This window comes from Acipenser ruthenus, chromosome 2 (genome assembly GCF_902713425.1).
Source record: "Acipenser ruthenus chromosome 2, fAciRut3.2 maternal haplotype, whole genome shotgun sequence".
In the NCBI taxonomy this organism is placed as follows: Eukaryota; Metazoa; Chordata; class Actinopteri; order Acipenseriformes; family Acipenseridae; genus Acipenser; species Acipenser ruthenus.
Window position 1 is genome coordinate 20,162,707 of NC_081190.1, and position 16,374 is coordinate 20,179,080.

Here is a 16,374-nt window from a genome sequence, read left to right on the forward strand (position 1 = left end):
TCTTTTTCCCCTGTCAAGTCAATCGCATCTTTTCATGCACCAAACCTATGAATCTAAGCAATGGAATTGACCCAGTCACTGAACCGTGAAGGCACCGACCCAGCCTTGACGAGGTGGCTGCTGGAGCGTGATTAAGCTAACCAGCCCTGCAGAAGTGCAAAGCTCAATACAGCTATCTGTGTGGGTCCCAAACCCAGATCAGCTTCCTGTCAGTGAGTAGGATTCGAACCTCGCTCACATGACTCAACCTGCCCTCCAAAGGCAGTGCTTTTAATAGATGAGGACTATAACATTTTCAGACTTCACATTCACTTTGACTCATCCTGTCACAACACTATAGGTTAGCTAGAGGTGCTTCCTCTCCCCATTCACATCCTGTGTTACAGGTAACATGCCCCGGCCAGGTCAGTGTAAATAAAGTCTGGGAGACAAAAAAGATCAAAATCATATAGGCCTGATGAAAGAATAAAACACGTAAAGCCATGGCAATAGCATTCTTAAGGCTGTAGCGCAAAATAAACATGCATGTGAAGAGCAAACAACAGCATTGATAACAGTGCTGACATCATTTTGGCAGAGGGCAGCTGTGTGCTTGTTTACTGAATCAAGCGCCACACATCTGTTACAGCTGCATGGCATGTGTGGGATATAATTGAATTCATTTATGATCTTTGTATTAATGAATTTATTCAAAAATGACTGTGTTTGTTGTAACATGTAAACGAAAAAAACAAGAAACTACACAGCAGCGCACTTATTTTCCACAGTCATTGTTTTTTTGTTGTATAAAAGTAGGTCATTTTTTTTACTTGGGTTATACTTTAACCCACAGCGGGATTTTTACTGCCAGTTTTTATGGTAATGGCAAAACCATTTACAATTTGGACACTATTAATATGGCACTTATTTGTATTAATTCACACTTGAATGGATCAGCTTAGAGGATTGCTTGTGACTTGGCCAGCTGAAGTGCTGCTAGGCCCGGCATGGTTCATCAGCTACCAATTCAATATTTCCCAGTGGGGAAGATTTTAATTTAAAGTGGGCAAAGCTTGGTTTGCATCTCTTGGTTGGTTCAAAGTTCAGATCAAAACACACACTAGAAATTAAAAAAAAGGCTAAATATCGACACTACTACATACCAGTTTAGTTACCAGGCATACATCAATTTAGGCATACATCTTCTATAACCCACCCTGTCAATGCACTAGAGAGAGAGAGAGAGAGAGAGAGAGAGAGAGAGAGAGAGAGAGAGAGAGAGAGAGAGAGAGAGATATCTTGACTGCTGTTCAACCATTCAGAACAGCGGTACTGAACACCACAAAAATAAAGGTTCCATATGTTTCCAAAGCATATCTTTTTGCTTCTTATAGCTGGCAACACTTTTTAATAACTCAAGTTCCAAGTGAATTTATCTACCAGGAATGCAGTTTGGTAGGACGAAGCTGGGCACCAGCCCCTTATTATGGTAATATCTTAAATGTTAACAAATCTTCTAGTGGGTTTCAAGACTTATGAGAGACAGCAGAAGCAGAGATTACTATACAACATGGTTACACAATCAGTTAAATACATCCAGTATACTGTAGTAACAGTTGGTTCCACGGATGCCCTCCCAGCCCTTTCCTCCTTCCTCTGGGGCCTTCCTCTACTCTCACCACCCTGGTCTGTCCTGCCCTGGCACTGCCTAGCCAAGCTGCTTTCTGCACAGCTGGGATGATGTAAGCATTTTCCTTGCCTTAAATGGTGGCCTGCAAGTCACCCTCCACAGGCAAAAACATTAGACAACCCTGATGATTGAAAGGGCATCCTGTCTAGACTGGCACACATCCAAGGACCTTATTCATAAAACCTAGCTTCTTTCACCAACAACTGAAGGTGACTGCATGTATTTTAGGAGCTCTTCATATTTTAACTTGCTTAGCAAGGTAACAAGCTGCTATAAATGTTAACTGCAGTTCAATTGTGGAACATTGCTAGGGTTTATAAATAAGTCTGAGGTACATTTTTTCCTCTTTGTGACAGGTGAGGAACATATAGGAACCAAACAACCAGCCACTAAAAACTAGGATCAGAGTAGCTAGGTTAAAAATATATGCACTGCATCTGCAATGCACCTTATGGACCCAAACAACAAAGTGCTTACTAGTAGTGTAGTCACTACACTGTTTATGTGTAGTCACTTCAAACACCAAGGTCAAGGACAAACACCTTGTTATGCCTGCTATTGGGTTGTGAATTCATGTGCTTTGATTTATGCACTGAGCATTGGCTGGAATGTCTGCAGTTGTCTGGACCATGTTTTACAATGACAGTGAACACTAATAAACAAACCGGGTGTTCTAGCATTGCATAACATGGGTACCCATTGACAATGTAGGGGTGCATTTAAGGGTAATAGGATATCTCAGCAATAGGTTTTCTTCTTCTAAAGTTGAAATGCCCTTCGGCATCAGATACTGTGAGAGGTCCTCAGTACGAGACTCAAACCCTTTATCGACAGTGTTTCTACCTGCCTGCTGGGTCACAAGCTCATGTTCCAGAATGTTTATGGTTAATATGTCCAGGGGTGAAATTCTGCCGGTACTCACCAGTACTCCATACCAGGACTTATTATTATAAAAATATACTTTTATAAAGTTAAAGCTTTGTGACGAAAATACCTTTAGTACTTTTATTAAAAAATAGTCTTCTCAGTTCCCACACATAAAGCACAAACTGTGCTCCTCTACAATGTGTATTACTGCAGAATTGTTACTGAATGTTGTACTTTAATGTTACAAGGGGAGAAGAGAGTTCAAATCTTGGTAGGCTGAAGTTTTGGTAGGTGTTGGGTTTTGTATTGGGAATGGGGCACTCCCTTTTTGTAAAAGGGCTGACATCATTTTACCAAAGAAGGTAAAGTATGCCAGGAATGTAACTGTTTGCTTGAGCTCTAGGCATTCACTCATTCTGACATAATCAGCTCGTGCCCCCTCTGGCAACGCAAGGGAAGAAATCCTCCACTGTCTCAGTTTAAAGATGCAGAATCGTTTACTGGAGCAAATGAATGAACTGAAAATGTCATTCCCACACAAAGCTTCTTTTTCAAAGAAATTGATTTGAATATTCTTATTTTAATGTGGCAAACAGATACTTTAAAACCAGTCATGGCAGAGGAGACACATTTTTCCAACATAGTCTAATGTGTTTTAATATTGTGTGTCTTCTGGGAGCTATCGTTTGTCAGCTAATACTTGCAAACTGGCACACCAACATAAACTAAAGAAATGGACTAGGCGTTAAAGTTGAGATCAACATTCTTTCACTTTTCATGTTTTAAACTTTATTTGTATGTTGGTTAAAATATTTCTCGTGTGAAAAGGATCTGCAACATGCAAAAAAGCAACCTTCCTAATGTGGCCCCTCTAATCACCACTAGGGGCCCCCTATAGCAGGGATCTTCCATCTATTGCTATACATTTTCAGTTAAATTACAAGATAGAAAGATTTAGCTACCAGCCAAACAGTCGACACATATTTGTGACCTAAATGAACTTTAATGACATTTTTTGACCTAAATTAACTTTTTTTGACCTAAATGGTCTTTAATGAAATACCCTGTTGAGATATGTTTGCCTTACCCTGTCAGTGCCACACACACATCTGCACCGTGATGATACAGTAGATATAATAAAAAAGGGAGTGCCCCATTCCCCATACTGTACTGCATTAGGAATTTTATAGCCTACTGTAGTCCTAATAGAAATGTACTTTAATTAAAAATGCATTATTTGGGTCATATGTAGAGGATCTACTTGCAGTTTGTTTAAATATTTCATTAACTTTATGCGTAACCACCTCCAGCGTAGAGCCATACTGTATATCTGTTGGTACAGTATACAGTGCAGTGCTATTACAGGGGTGTTCTTATAGGTTAAGATGAACAGATACTATCTTACGTTGGTTCTGTTTTTAAAGAAAGAGATGGATTCGGGGGTGTTTTGGGTCAAACACTGAATTGTTGTTTGACATTAAACAATCGTCCTTGTCTCCGCGTACCTCAGGGTCACCTGGTTGTAAACAGGAACCTGCTTGAAAAGAGTAGTAATGTATACACCAAGATCTCCTGGTTTCTCATTCTCACTGTGTACCACTATACCACAGTGTAGAGGAGGTTCACACTGTGTACCACTATACCACAGTGTCTACAGTGTAGAGGAGGTTCACACTGTGTACCACTATACCACAGTGTCTACAGTGTAGAGTAGGTTCTAGTGCTAGATATTTTGTACTCTGTCACGTGTCCTTGTTAAATTCCCATCATACCTTTGTTGGGAAGTTCTTAACAATTGTATAAAAACACGCTATAAATACAGTTTGTCTATTGTGAATTAACCACATAAATGGCTTCCACCTTTTAGGTATGTTTCAGTTTTAAAGGGATACTTCATAACATCTACCTTTTCTTACTATTTCATGTCATATTACATGTGTTATGCATGCCGCTCTCTTGTGGTTTCTGCTATAACTGAACTTGACAACTGTTTCTGGGGAAGTGAGGTGGGGAAGCATATTAGTGTTACGCTGTGCACTGAAGCCCATAGATGAAGTATTTTACATTAAAGCTTGTGCAACTGATATGCTTCCCTGACTCAGGAAACCAGAAAAATAGTTAGAATTATAGAATTTAGCACAGAACTGTTAAAATAGGATAACTACAAAAAAACCAAAAAAACAACTTTTATTTTACAGGTAAAAGCTGATAAACAGTAATGTGCTGCTTGTGCTTAGAATGTTTGCATCATTACTTTCTGTCCATCTTCCCATCTCAATGCTTTGTATCACGAAAACAAACTTATGTCATGGAAGACATTTTCACATAGATATACAAAGCAACAGGTCAAGGTCATGGAACACCAGGCCAATCCAGGGTTTTCACCAGCGAAAAAAGTAGAACCTCTGAAGATACCGGAATAGGTGATTCCTGTTCATTCTGTTTTTCTTCACTGAGCATTGTTTGAGTCTAGCAGAGTTTCAAAGACAAGCAAATGATCAGACACTAGGTGGAAATGGACAGCATATGGCCAGTGGCTTCCTGTATGATATACTGTATGTTTACATGAGTGCAAGGCTGGCTGTTATCTTAAGGATTGTGCACTTCCTTTTTATTTGCAGCTAGGCGGAAACCTTAATAGTATGTGGTTCAGGGGAAGAGCTATTGAAAGCAGTCGGTACCAAGCTGGACAAATCTTTTTGTCCTTTCTTGAAGGTATTTAGAACAACCACCATTTAAGGCTGGGAGAAAGTTGCAAAACCAGGAAAATCTAATCAGTAAATAATGAATTTAGCCAAACGTGACAGGATACAATAGCAGAAACAAACAAACCAAAAAAATCTAGGCAGTTTTTTTAACCTTATTGTCATTTCAGTCAATACATAATAACACACTTGGCAAATTATACCGTGCACTTCCTTGTTGTCTGAAAATAACAAAGACACCATAAAGCACTTCAGATTTGCTTGTTTGCTTCACCTCAAAGGTTTCAAACAGTTAATTGCACCCCTGTCTTACTGCATTGTTAGCAACCCCACAAACCCAGTAATTTAGAATCTCCCTCTCATTATGAGGCCTCAGCAATCATATGACTGAATGTGAGAACTCTTCAGGCGGCCATGTTGCTGTATTTGTGTAAAAAAATATATGTATTTATATATACAGTAAAGTGGGGGAAGGGTGAACTGTAGTTCAGTTGTGTCCATCGTGCTCAGTGTGTTTCAGTAGTTTACGTCTGAAAAACAAGTGGTTTAAATCTGTAAACCAATACAAATTTAGGCACTACCGCTTATTCGAAATTGCAACAGATATTTCTGTGAGGCAGCTTTATAATAGGTGGCAAATACATCAAGGCACTGTCTTTCACTGTCTTCAACTGTCTTCAACAAAACTGAAATCAGTCTGACACACTTCTAGCTCACAGCAATGCAATCTTTAAATGAAACAGGGGTCTGTGATTTAATATCATACTTATGAAGTAGTCCCGTACTTCTACAGGCCCAGCAGAATTTCACATGTTAGTTCCAATGGACTTACTGGCAGCACAAAAGTACCTCTGAGGCAAAACTGGAGCAGGGTTTACCTGTCCTGTGGATGAGGGGCCAAGGTGTTGATCAACCACACTGACACTGAGTTGAAAGGCAGAAAAGTTATAGTAAACCAAAACTGAATAAACGGTAATGATGAAAAGGAACACATGTGAAATATGTTGATGGACTGACGGTGTAGTGTCCCATACGGGAAAAGGAATTGTTTATGTAAGAAGATTGTTACAAGGCCTGTGTTGAAAATATCAGATTTTTAGGTGTTTACTGTCAAATGTTATTAGTATAACAAAAACACCTTACATAAAAATAAATAAATAAATAAATAAATAAATAAATGAAAAGTTGAATCCCCTTTTTGAAATTCTGTTTTGCAACAACATCTATAACACCACATAACTGTGTGATTTCCAACCTCCAGCTTGTAATGAATTGGCATCTCGGCCCATTGAATTGCATGGAAAGGTGAGGGCTAGACTGTCTGTCGTTGAATCGCAAACCATATGGTTCAAGACAAACGGTTTACCATTCAACTAAAGAGCAAGCTCTGTAGTCAAGAGGTAAATACTGGTCTAACGCTGATGTCAGTATTATTAACTCATCAGCTACTAGGAGGTGATTCATTATAAGCTGCACCAAATAGTAACATGAACATACCTTTTGGTTCTTAATGACATGGTGGCAAGCAAGTTTCAAGGAAGGATGAAGCCCATGTCTCTTTTGCCAAAACTATTGCAGAGAAAAGTTAACACAGTGGCCTGTCAACAAACTCAGAAGGCAATTGGAAAATGCAGTTAAAGAACACCAATATACCAATATATGGGTCACTGCAGTTTTTAAATATCAATACTAATCAATGAAATAACGAGTATGTCGGTAACATGCATCCACGACTGTGCATTCAGAATCAGAGCTATCAGTATGATGAATCAGGTGATGACCATGCCATATATCAACAGCATGTACAGAATAAGAACTAGCAATGAAATGCTTCTTTACAATTTGACACGTGGTTCTCCAGATAGAAGTGTGACATACAGACGGGTGGATGAACGGAGAGACAGACAATTCCGTATATCCCCAGAATGTGGATAACTGAACAGGTCCAAACAGAAGGACAGTTGATATAGCTATCAATGGAGATAAACTATAATCGCTTACTGTACTCTTCAGAGTGAGTCAATACGTACTATAAATCATTTGGTTTAATTCAGTGCCTCCAGTATTTACACAAAGCTAGGCTTTATGTTAACTTTGTTTCCCATTCATATTTTCCAAATGCAGCTACCAAAACAGGAGGTTATGTGGAGTTTGTCTGTTATGCAACCAGATGTCTGTTATATTCAGTCTGACACAAAAAACGATACCGTAGGAATCTACACAGCGGTCTCAGAATGAAGATCTTATAGAATATTGTAAATCTGCCAACATTGTGGAGTAGAAATCCAGAAGATTAGCTCAGTTTTCGTGGAATCCAAACAACAAGCCAGGGGCCAGAGGCCATCAAGCCCCCATAAGCCAAATAGTTTTAGATCTTTAAAATTCAATCTGTGTGTTTTTACATTTCATCTTGAAGGGAGATGGGTTTTTTTTTCTCTTTATTACTGGACTTATTTAACCTGATTCAGATTTTTTAAAAAAACATTGAAGTATGAGTTGGTATGTTGTTTAAGAAACATACATTTTTTAGTTAATTTAAAAAGTATCAGTAAATATAACAGAACAGTTATTTATTGAAGATCATCTCCTGGTACACAGCACAGTATATAAATACAAATATTTATCAAGATCCTGTGAATATGCACAATATTGCCAAAGGAGTCCTGTTTCTTAATCTCTCAATTTGAACAACAATGATATGCAGCACACCACTGATTTTCAAACTTATTTGTATGCTCCTCACATCAGGGCCAATGGAGCAATTGCAGTGTTTGTTTTTAGTACAGTACTGGCCTCCCCTTGCCTATAGATCTCATGGATTTTGATCAACGCCTCTAATTTCACAAAGAGCTACACACACTTGAAGAAATAGCACTATCCTTTGCTACTCTTGTAATGGGAGAGTAATCCAATTGAAAAATGAGTTCACACAAAAATACGAACAGTGCCTTCATTCAGATTATACAAGGGATTCATATTTTTTTTCTTAAATCTAATTTAAACACATTCAAGATTTTAAAAAATAAAACAGGTCCCTGATACTAAAAGACTACTTTGTGTTGAACATCGGATTTTTAATATGACATTTTTCAATAAATACCTATAGTGTAATTCAGTAAAGCCTTTTTTTAAATTTAAGACTTTGTAGGTTTGTACTGGTTGTCCACAGGGTTAGAAATGCAAAGTAGTACAGCACCCAATCCTGTTTAGGTAAATTATTGCTATGACCATGTAAGCAATTTAATCTGCATGTTCTTGAGATATAGCAGTATTTAAATGTACAAGTGTGATATAATGATACACCCAATAACCAGTGACAAAGAATATCCTTAGCAAGTTCTATCAGAATTTGACATGGATTCTCTAGATAAATGTAAAATAAATAAATAAATCCATAGGGTGTAAACTATTTATTTAACTGGGGCCTTAATGCTCAAATCTGATAATTCAAATAATATAGTGTTCAACAGCGTTGTCCTGTTATCAGGCTTGTTCTTGAAGAGTGTTAAACAGGCTTTGGTTTAGTCAAAATGGTGTGATATCCAAAGAGTAAAACACATTTTTAAAGCCCAGTCGAATAACAATAATCAAAATACCTGTGCTGCAGTGTTTGATAATAAAATATATTTATTTTTTCTTTTGGCACGGTTATCGAAATTCCATATTTTAAATGCCGTGTTTTACTGTTTTTGTTTACATCGGTTTAAAATTAATTTTCTTTCATTGCAGCTTCTGTACTGTGAATTTCTTCAGACAGCAAAATGATCACTGTGTTTTTAAACTAGTCGCTATGACCAATCTGCAACATCAATGGTTGAAGAAAAACAAAGGGGCATGGGTAGCTGTGTGTATATTCGAGTAATGTATATTGAAACTCGAACCTCGTACTTAAAGGGAAGCGAAAATGTTCTGGTGATCCAAACCACCAGAGTTAACTTGGAGAAAAAAAAATGAGTGAGAGAGAGAGCGCGCGCGCAGGTCACTTTTTTCATGCAAGACGTTTGAACAGTCATTCAGTGTGTGAGTCAGTGGTTCTGCAGTGAACAGTGCGATAGCAGCGGCGGTCAGGGCGCTGTGAACAATTGACCCGGACAGTGCTGAAACTTTAATACTTTATAATAAGGCTTTAGTTAGGAAATTGTAGTAATACATATAAAATGGCTGGGGCTACTTCGATTGAAGCTGTGAAAAGAAAAATCCAGACCCTCCAGCAGCAAGCTGATGATGCAGAGGAACGGGCGGAGAGGTTGCAACGGGAGGTGGATGCAGAGAGTCAGGCCAGAGAAAGAGTATGCATTTTTTTGTAATATAATACAATATAGTTATATATTTATAGTAAAATAACAAAAACAAAAAACTTGTGCCTTTAAAATGGGTGTATAATCAAATATGTGTTGAATGAAAAAACACAGTGCAGAGTGAGGGTGGGACCAGAGACGGGCAATAGCATTGTGCGCTACGCGAGAGTGAATTTCTGTTTATGTGAAAGTAACATGCAGAATATTGTGTTGGGTTACTATGTATCTGTTTGATGTGGATAGAGGTTGCAACAGCAGATGGCCTCAACCCATTTGCGATTAGATTTGGGTTTTAATTAATTTGATTAAGAATTGCGTAGATTGCTGTGTGTTTCACACATAATTTGGTCGACAGCACCCAGCTGTGCAGCAAGACTTTGTACTGGACTGTAGTTGATTATTAAGCGGTTTTTTCTTTCTATGTATGTATGTTAGCTAAATACTGAAGTGGCAGAAAAAAAAGTATGATTTGCATTTACAAAGACGTAAAAAAGTATAATATTTAATTCACTTTAATTAAGAATTAAGCGAACATATAATTACATATATACATTACAATGCAAACCCGATAACCATTCAAAACAGGCTCTATATGCAGTCGTCTCACTGTATTAAAACGTTTGCAGTTTCTAACTATTGTTTTAACAAGGGGCTGCTGTAATTTAACGAGCATTGTTTGCAATGAGGCTATTTGGACATTAATCTGAACATTAACAATTCTCAAACGTTTAATAAAGTTAAAATTGTACATTGGAAATATACAATTTTATGTGAAAATGTTTGATGCAGTCTCTTAGTGGTACTATAATAAACTGAAAATGAAACATTCATGATGCGGGATCTAGCGAGACTGGATTTGCCGTATTGTGCATTGTTTCAAAATGCTTTCAAATTTTGCATGTGAAAAATAAACAACGACCTGGATCTGGAATCGGATCGATTTCTTCAAAATGGAGGGTGGGTGTTGGCCGGACAATTGAATGAGAAAAAGGAAAGAATATTGAGGTAGACGCGTTCGCGTTATGATACTGAACGTGTGCAATAGTATTAAGCGGTACTAAATTACAGTGTAATTATAATGAACTGTTAGCATTAAAATAATTCTAAAAGAAAATGTAGATCATGACAGTGCAGCAGCCAGGCAAAGTATGGAGTTAGAATCGGAAGTTTCTTACAGTTGCAATGTTTCCATGCATAGCTGCTGACATGAAATGCATGAAATAATGTGCATGATATATATATATATAACCCTCTCCTGCTCACACCACTACAATCTTAGCAATGTTCACACGTATGACGTATTGAAGACCAATTGTTATATTAATATAATTGAAACATGGGGATACTGCCTTGTTGTCTGGTGTCCCTGCTGCCCTTTGATTTGTAACTGTGACCCTTGCATAAATGTGTGGTCTATAGACTATAATCATACTATTGTAACCTACAGAATTTTAACTGTGGCTCCTGACTACAATATTAAAAGGGGGGCACAGAACATGTTTCACTTAGTTCTGCATTACTGTATGTTAATGTTTAACATTAGTTTCATAAATTAGATGCAAGAGACTTTAGTTTACCTTAATAAAACCACGTCCTTGGGCAAAAGGTTAATGGAATTAGCTTTAAACTTTCAGTTTCTCAGTACTTCCCTGTGGGGTCTCGTAATAATACCCAGCTTCTGTGTCGGTGTCTGCTGTTAACCTATTTTTTTTCAGTAGAATTGTCTGATTTAATTACGACCTTTGCATTTTCTGGGGGTTGGGATGGAGTGCCTGGCTGAGAAGTGCAAAGAGGTACAGGCAGCCCGTCTACACAGAGTCATCGTCTACACAGAGTCATCACATAGCTGCAACCAGGGGCCTGAAACAGGGTGGTGACATCTAAAAAAAACTTCATCACAGGGCTTTATATGACTTTCAGAGCTGTGCTTTTTATTTCCTGAACTCACTCCTGTGCAGTCTTCATGGTTCATGTTCTTGAATATCGTGTGTGATTTTATAAGCATTTTATTAATAGTTTCTGTGTAAACATTTCTAGAAGTGAAGTCGTGGAATGAAGAAAAAATCTGTAAAATAAATTGATTTAAAAAAAAAACAAAACATTTGCACGTGTGAAAACGTTTGCTTAACTTTCACCTTTCACAAATTCTGAAATGACTCGTTTACGGTGTTTGGGTAGTGTACAGAAATGCTCTATGTCAAGCCTAATAACATCTCTACAAAACCATAACCTCAAATTGTTTGCACGGATTCAAATGCTTGGATTCATAGGGTATTTACAGTGCCTGCCAGTGTGAATCCTTACCTGTCTGATCTGTGAGAGTCTCTTTCATCGGTGACCCCCCTCCCTCTTGACCCGTTTGGAGTTTTCACTTCTTTTAAACCCTTTGAACAGTTAGCTAACCTAAAGTACTTTACTCATTTTGGTGCTTCTTTTTTGAGTTTGTGCGTAGGTGGAATAAACCCAAGACCTCCTAAGCCAATCCAAAGGGGTGAATGCTGACAACTACACCATGTCCTAGCCATCTGTGACATATTATAATTTATAATTCTAGAATGAACGCAAATCACTCTTAAAAGCTCTGCCAAATGTTGCGTTGGATGAATACTTTTCTGAAAAAAATTGGAACAAGTTGTTATTCAGGCAGTGGAGAAGCTGTCCCACCTCGCTCTCATCCTTTTAGTTTCCTGGTCTCCAGCCTCAATACATATCCCTGCTCCCACTCGGCTCCAGCAGTGTTTAACTGGCTCATTGTTCCCAGAGCCAGTGCATTTAGCTTCAATATTTCCTGAGTGCCACTGGAGCTGAGGACAGCCGTGGGAGTTCGGGCTCATGCAGATGTTCTTTTCTAGTGGAGAAGTCACTTCTTCAGAGCACTGTTTCTGCAGTGCTAGAGAGCTGTACTACTACTGCAGGTCAACAGGTCTTCTAGGGTTGTGGATATTCCAAGCCATTCATTACATGGGGTGACTTTGTATATAATGTTTTTTTTTTTAAATATTGCAGTAATGGTACACTGTGCTTCCCTTTTCTGTATGACCGAAGACGTCTGCCGTATTGGAATATGTGACTTTGTTTTGGTTTCCTAACGCTTTGAGTTCTTGTCGTCATAATAGGTCCTCAGCTTTATTTTCTAGAGCTAGTTTGATCATATGTATAGTACAAAGTTATTGAAATTTGAAATTTATTTTAATGAAGTTGCAGCAAATCCTAAGCTGCCACTGTTGTAGATCCATATACTGCACATGTGAGTGTGAACAAAGAGAATTAAAGACCAGGACTGGTTGTCTCTGCAATCTTTAGTGTTTAACTGCTGTGTATTGCTACATTTAAAAGCATGTTCTTGAACAGGTTGTGTCACTGTCACAATACAATTTTAACCCATCTTCTAGCCAGTTCAATTGTCTAAATAGTTGTTAAAGCACTTTACATGGTAATGCTTTCTCCACGCAGTCCAATGGGATCCCAAAAGAAGAAAACATAACAATGGCTGATGTTTCCTTTGTAAGTCTTCAGTGACTTGAATACAATAGCTGAGCCATGCCCTTTACTGTTGCTAAAGCTGGCACATTTTGTAGTTGAGTATTTTTGGGTTGAGTTGGGGAGAATGGATTTTGTTGTCTGTTGATGATCATTGTGTACTGCTTTTAATCAGTGTGTAGTAGATACCTGATTGGCCTGTGTTTACTACAATGGAAATTAACACACTCTCGAAACCTAAACCTGCAAGGCTGTTGAAGTTCTGGGCTCACAGATCATTTACCTCTTGAAACTGTAGAGTTGTGCAGCTCTCAAACGACTGCATGCTAATTTACGCTAAGGCTGCTCTGATACAACTTGTACACACAGTAGTAATGAAGTGCTGGATAGTCCCTGGGGAACCCTGAGGTAGGAACCCAGTGAAACATGAGCAGGGATCTGGAATGCATTCTGTGCTAGAATTGACATTCCATAGTTCTCCAACAAGTCCCTGAGGAATGGGGCTGCATTGATCAAATAGACTGGAAATAAGCATGGTGCAGAACTGCTTTACCTCTGTAGTCTAACTGTCAATCAATCATGTTTGTCCAGCCATTGTACGGTATGTGATCTCAACATCAGCGCGCTTTTGGATACAAGTACTAATCGTTAAACAATCAAAAATTGCTTTAAACACGGCAATAAATCAAAGTCAAGGGAAATCGGAATGGATATTGAAACTCTGAAGAAATTTTCAAAGGTGTCCTTTCAAGAAAAACAGACGGAAGGACTTAATCTATAAATGACTAACATTATGTAAGTAAAATCAAACATTTTATTAACAGTTATTACTGTTTAACATGTGTTATGCAGGTTTCGCTGAATAGCGATTTGTCTCACTGATTTGTGTTAATGGTAAAACTGAGTTTTGTATGCAATGAAGCTGGACGTTGAACTTAGCAATTGAATATAGTGGAACATGTTTGGACATTTTGGCTACTTGTGGTTAGCGTGAAAGCGTAATGGTCTTTGTACGGTATGCAGTTTTGTGTAGCTACTAATTTTTACTATTTTGCTTTTAGTCTTATATTCCATGTTGTGCTTGTGTTAACAATTGAAGTTCTTAATTATTTAAACTACAGTAATAGAGGGAGGGAAAGAACAGTACTGTTATGTTTGTTTGTTTGATATTGTGCTCCTTTGTACAATATAACAAGTACCATAGAACAATACTGGTTTGTGTTTTATGCATTTTATGCATTGTGGCCTGACAGTAATACCTACCCAGACATGTCATCCACCGCACGTCACTGGTACTAATACTCAACTGACTTTACAATACTTGCAATACTTGCTGTACCACGAAAGCAATAAGGTGATATTACTTCGACATTAGCAACGTGATGCGTATCCTGTACATACTAATTGACTTCACTAGGATGAGTTTTGTGTGCAGGGTAGCTTTGCAATGCAGGGATCATCTTTCTTCCTTTCTACATTTGCTGTACAGTACCTGTTCAGTGGTGTCCAGCTGATAACCCCATTTTGGGCCTCTTTGGCTGCAAGAGCTCAGTATATCAATTCGTTGTGAGAATGATTAGTATAAAGTATTTGCAGATTAGAAAAGGGGTGCATAGCCACTGACATTGCAAACAGAATGATGGTCGGTATTCTGTGGTCTTGAGTATGACAGCGGCGGCGTTGTCTTTTGTCATTTCTTCTTCCAGCACAGAAAAATAACAGTACTTGTTAGAGGAAGTCTATTTTGAGTATATGCCAATTATTTTCAATGTGTAATTGGGTCAAAATTAAAAGTTTGTGCTGAGGCAGCTTTCTAGAGATTGTATAGGAATTATGGGAAGATAATATATATTCTGGTTTTCTGTTATGAAAATGAATGCCATGAAAATTGCCGGTACTGTAATTCATAATTTTTCGTTATGTTTGCAAAACATTTTGCAAAAACTAATGTTAACAAAAGAATATTGCGATGAAGACCGTTTAATGACTTGTGAGTAACGTAATTGTGAATAACCGTACAACAACTATAAATTATGCATATTAAAAGAGACACATACTGCACTGTGACGTTTGTGATTGCAGCCATTGCTTTATGCATGATGATAATGATATGAAGGGTGATATCAAGGGCCATGACAAAACTAGTAGGGATTTTAAAGATTGTCAGAGGTTAGAAAAGGGAACTATTTGAAGCTAAATCCAGTTTCTGTGCATGTAAAATAACTGGAACTAGCTGTATTGTTGTTGACCTATTTTTCTAGTTATGAATTTCCTGACAACTGAAACTTATGTGGACTTTTCTAAGAACACAGAATACTTCACTTCTGTTAAGTTGCCAGATTCTGTATAGTGAGATGCAGTTTACTGTAAATGGCTTAAAACCGCAGCAGTCCGGATGGTTCTGCTTGTACAGTAGTTAATGATTAGAGTGAAGGTATTCTGGGACCCTTGAGAAATGCTATTGTAATCAGGAGGTAAATACAGAACAGTTAGCATGGGTTGGCACTGGCAGTGACATTATTGGTTGATTTGAAGCCTCATGCATTCACTTCCTTTGCTCCTTACTATGTTCCAGTTTCCACCAACATTAGTTCTGTGTTTTGGGTGGTTATTGTTGTAGCTGACAGTCCTGCTAACGTGAAAGTGTGTTTATTTGAATAGGCCTGTTCTGAATTTGGAGGGTTTGAGAGCCGAGAAGGAAGCTGACCTTGTATCACGTTGTGTCTGATAACTCTGGGGTTTTGTAAGTTAAAAAAATCTAAAATAATTTCATCATTACCCTTTTTAAAAATTGAACTTAAGTGACCACAACTACAGTACCTTAACTAACTTAGAAAAAAATAAAATAATAATTGGCAAACCTTAGACTTGAAATGCCACAATGGTAATACATCTTTCACACTGCTTTTCCAGGTGTTATAATTTGCCCATAGGTTACAGTAAGTGAATTTAATGTACTGTATGAACTCTGAAGCCATTAACCTTGAAAGTGATATAGTTTGCTATGTTTGTGATTGTTTCCTGTAGTAAATTGATGGTACTACAGTAGTTTTCATTTATGTCGTATTCACAGTGTATTATCCTTTTCATGGATGGGATGTATTTTTTGGGTACCAAATATTACTTTTAGCTTCTGGTGATGAAGGGTTATGGTATTGCTTTTTGAAATTGAGGTTCTGAAATTTCGGATCAATTCAGGCCACAGACATTACATAATGTCTGTTGGCTAATGCTATTCCATACTGTATCTGTCACTTCCCTCTGCCAGTGCACACATATAAGGTTCCTCATGATCTCTCTACTAGAAATAGGAACAGAATATATTTGTATAAAGTCAACAGTTGATTTGTATAAA

The 16,374-nt window shown here is 37.8% G+C and overlaps 1 protein-coding gene across 12 annotated transcripts in view; it reads left to right on the forward strand.

Moving 5' to 3' along the window:
• Positions 1-16,374, forward strand: part of LOC117973166 (tropomyosin alpha-1 chain-like) — a 48,945-nt gene that overhangs the window by 5,565 nt on the left and 27,006 nt on the right. The window contains exon 1 of one of the 12 annotated variants that reach the window (XM_058991449.1): positions 9,201-9,530. The exons of 6 other annotated variants lie outside the window; for them this stretch is intronic. In XM_058991449.1, the coding sequence (XP_058847432.1) occupies positions 9,399-9,530 (132 nt within the window). In that variant the 5' untranslated portion in view covers positions 9,201-9,398. Of the gene's footprint in view, positions 1-9,200; positions 9,531-16,374 lie in introns of those variants that run through there. 5 more of the 12 variants (XM_058991434.1, XM_058991428.1, XM_058991442.1 and 2 more) reach the window with 5 other exon arrangements.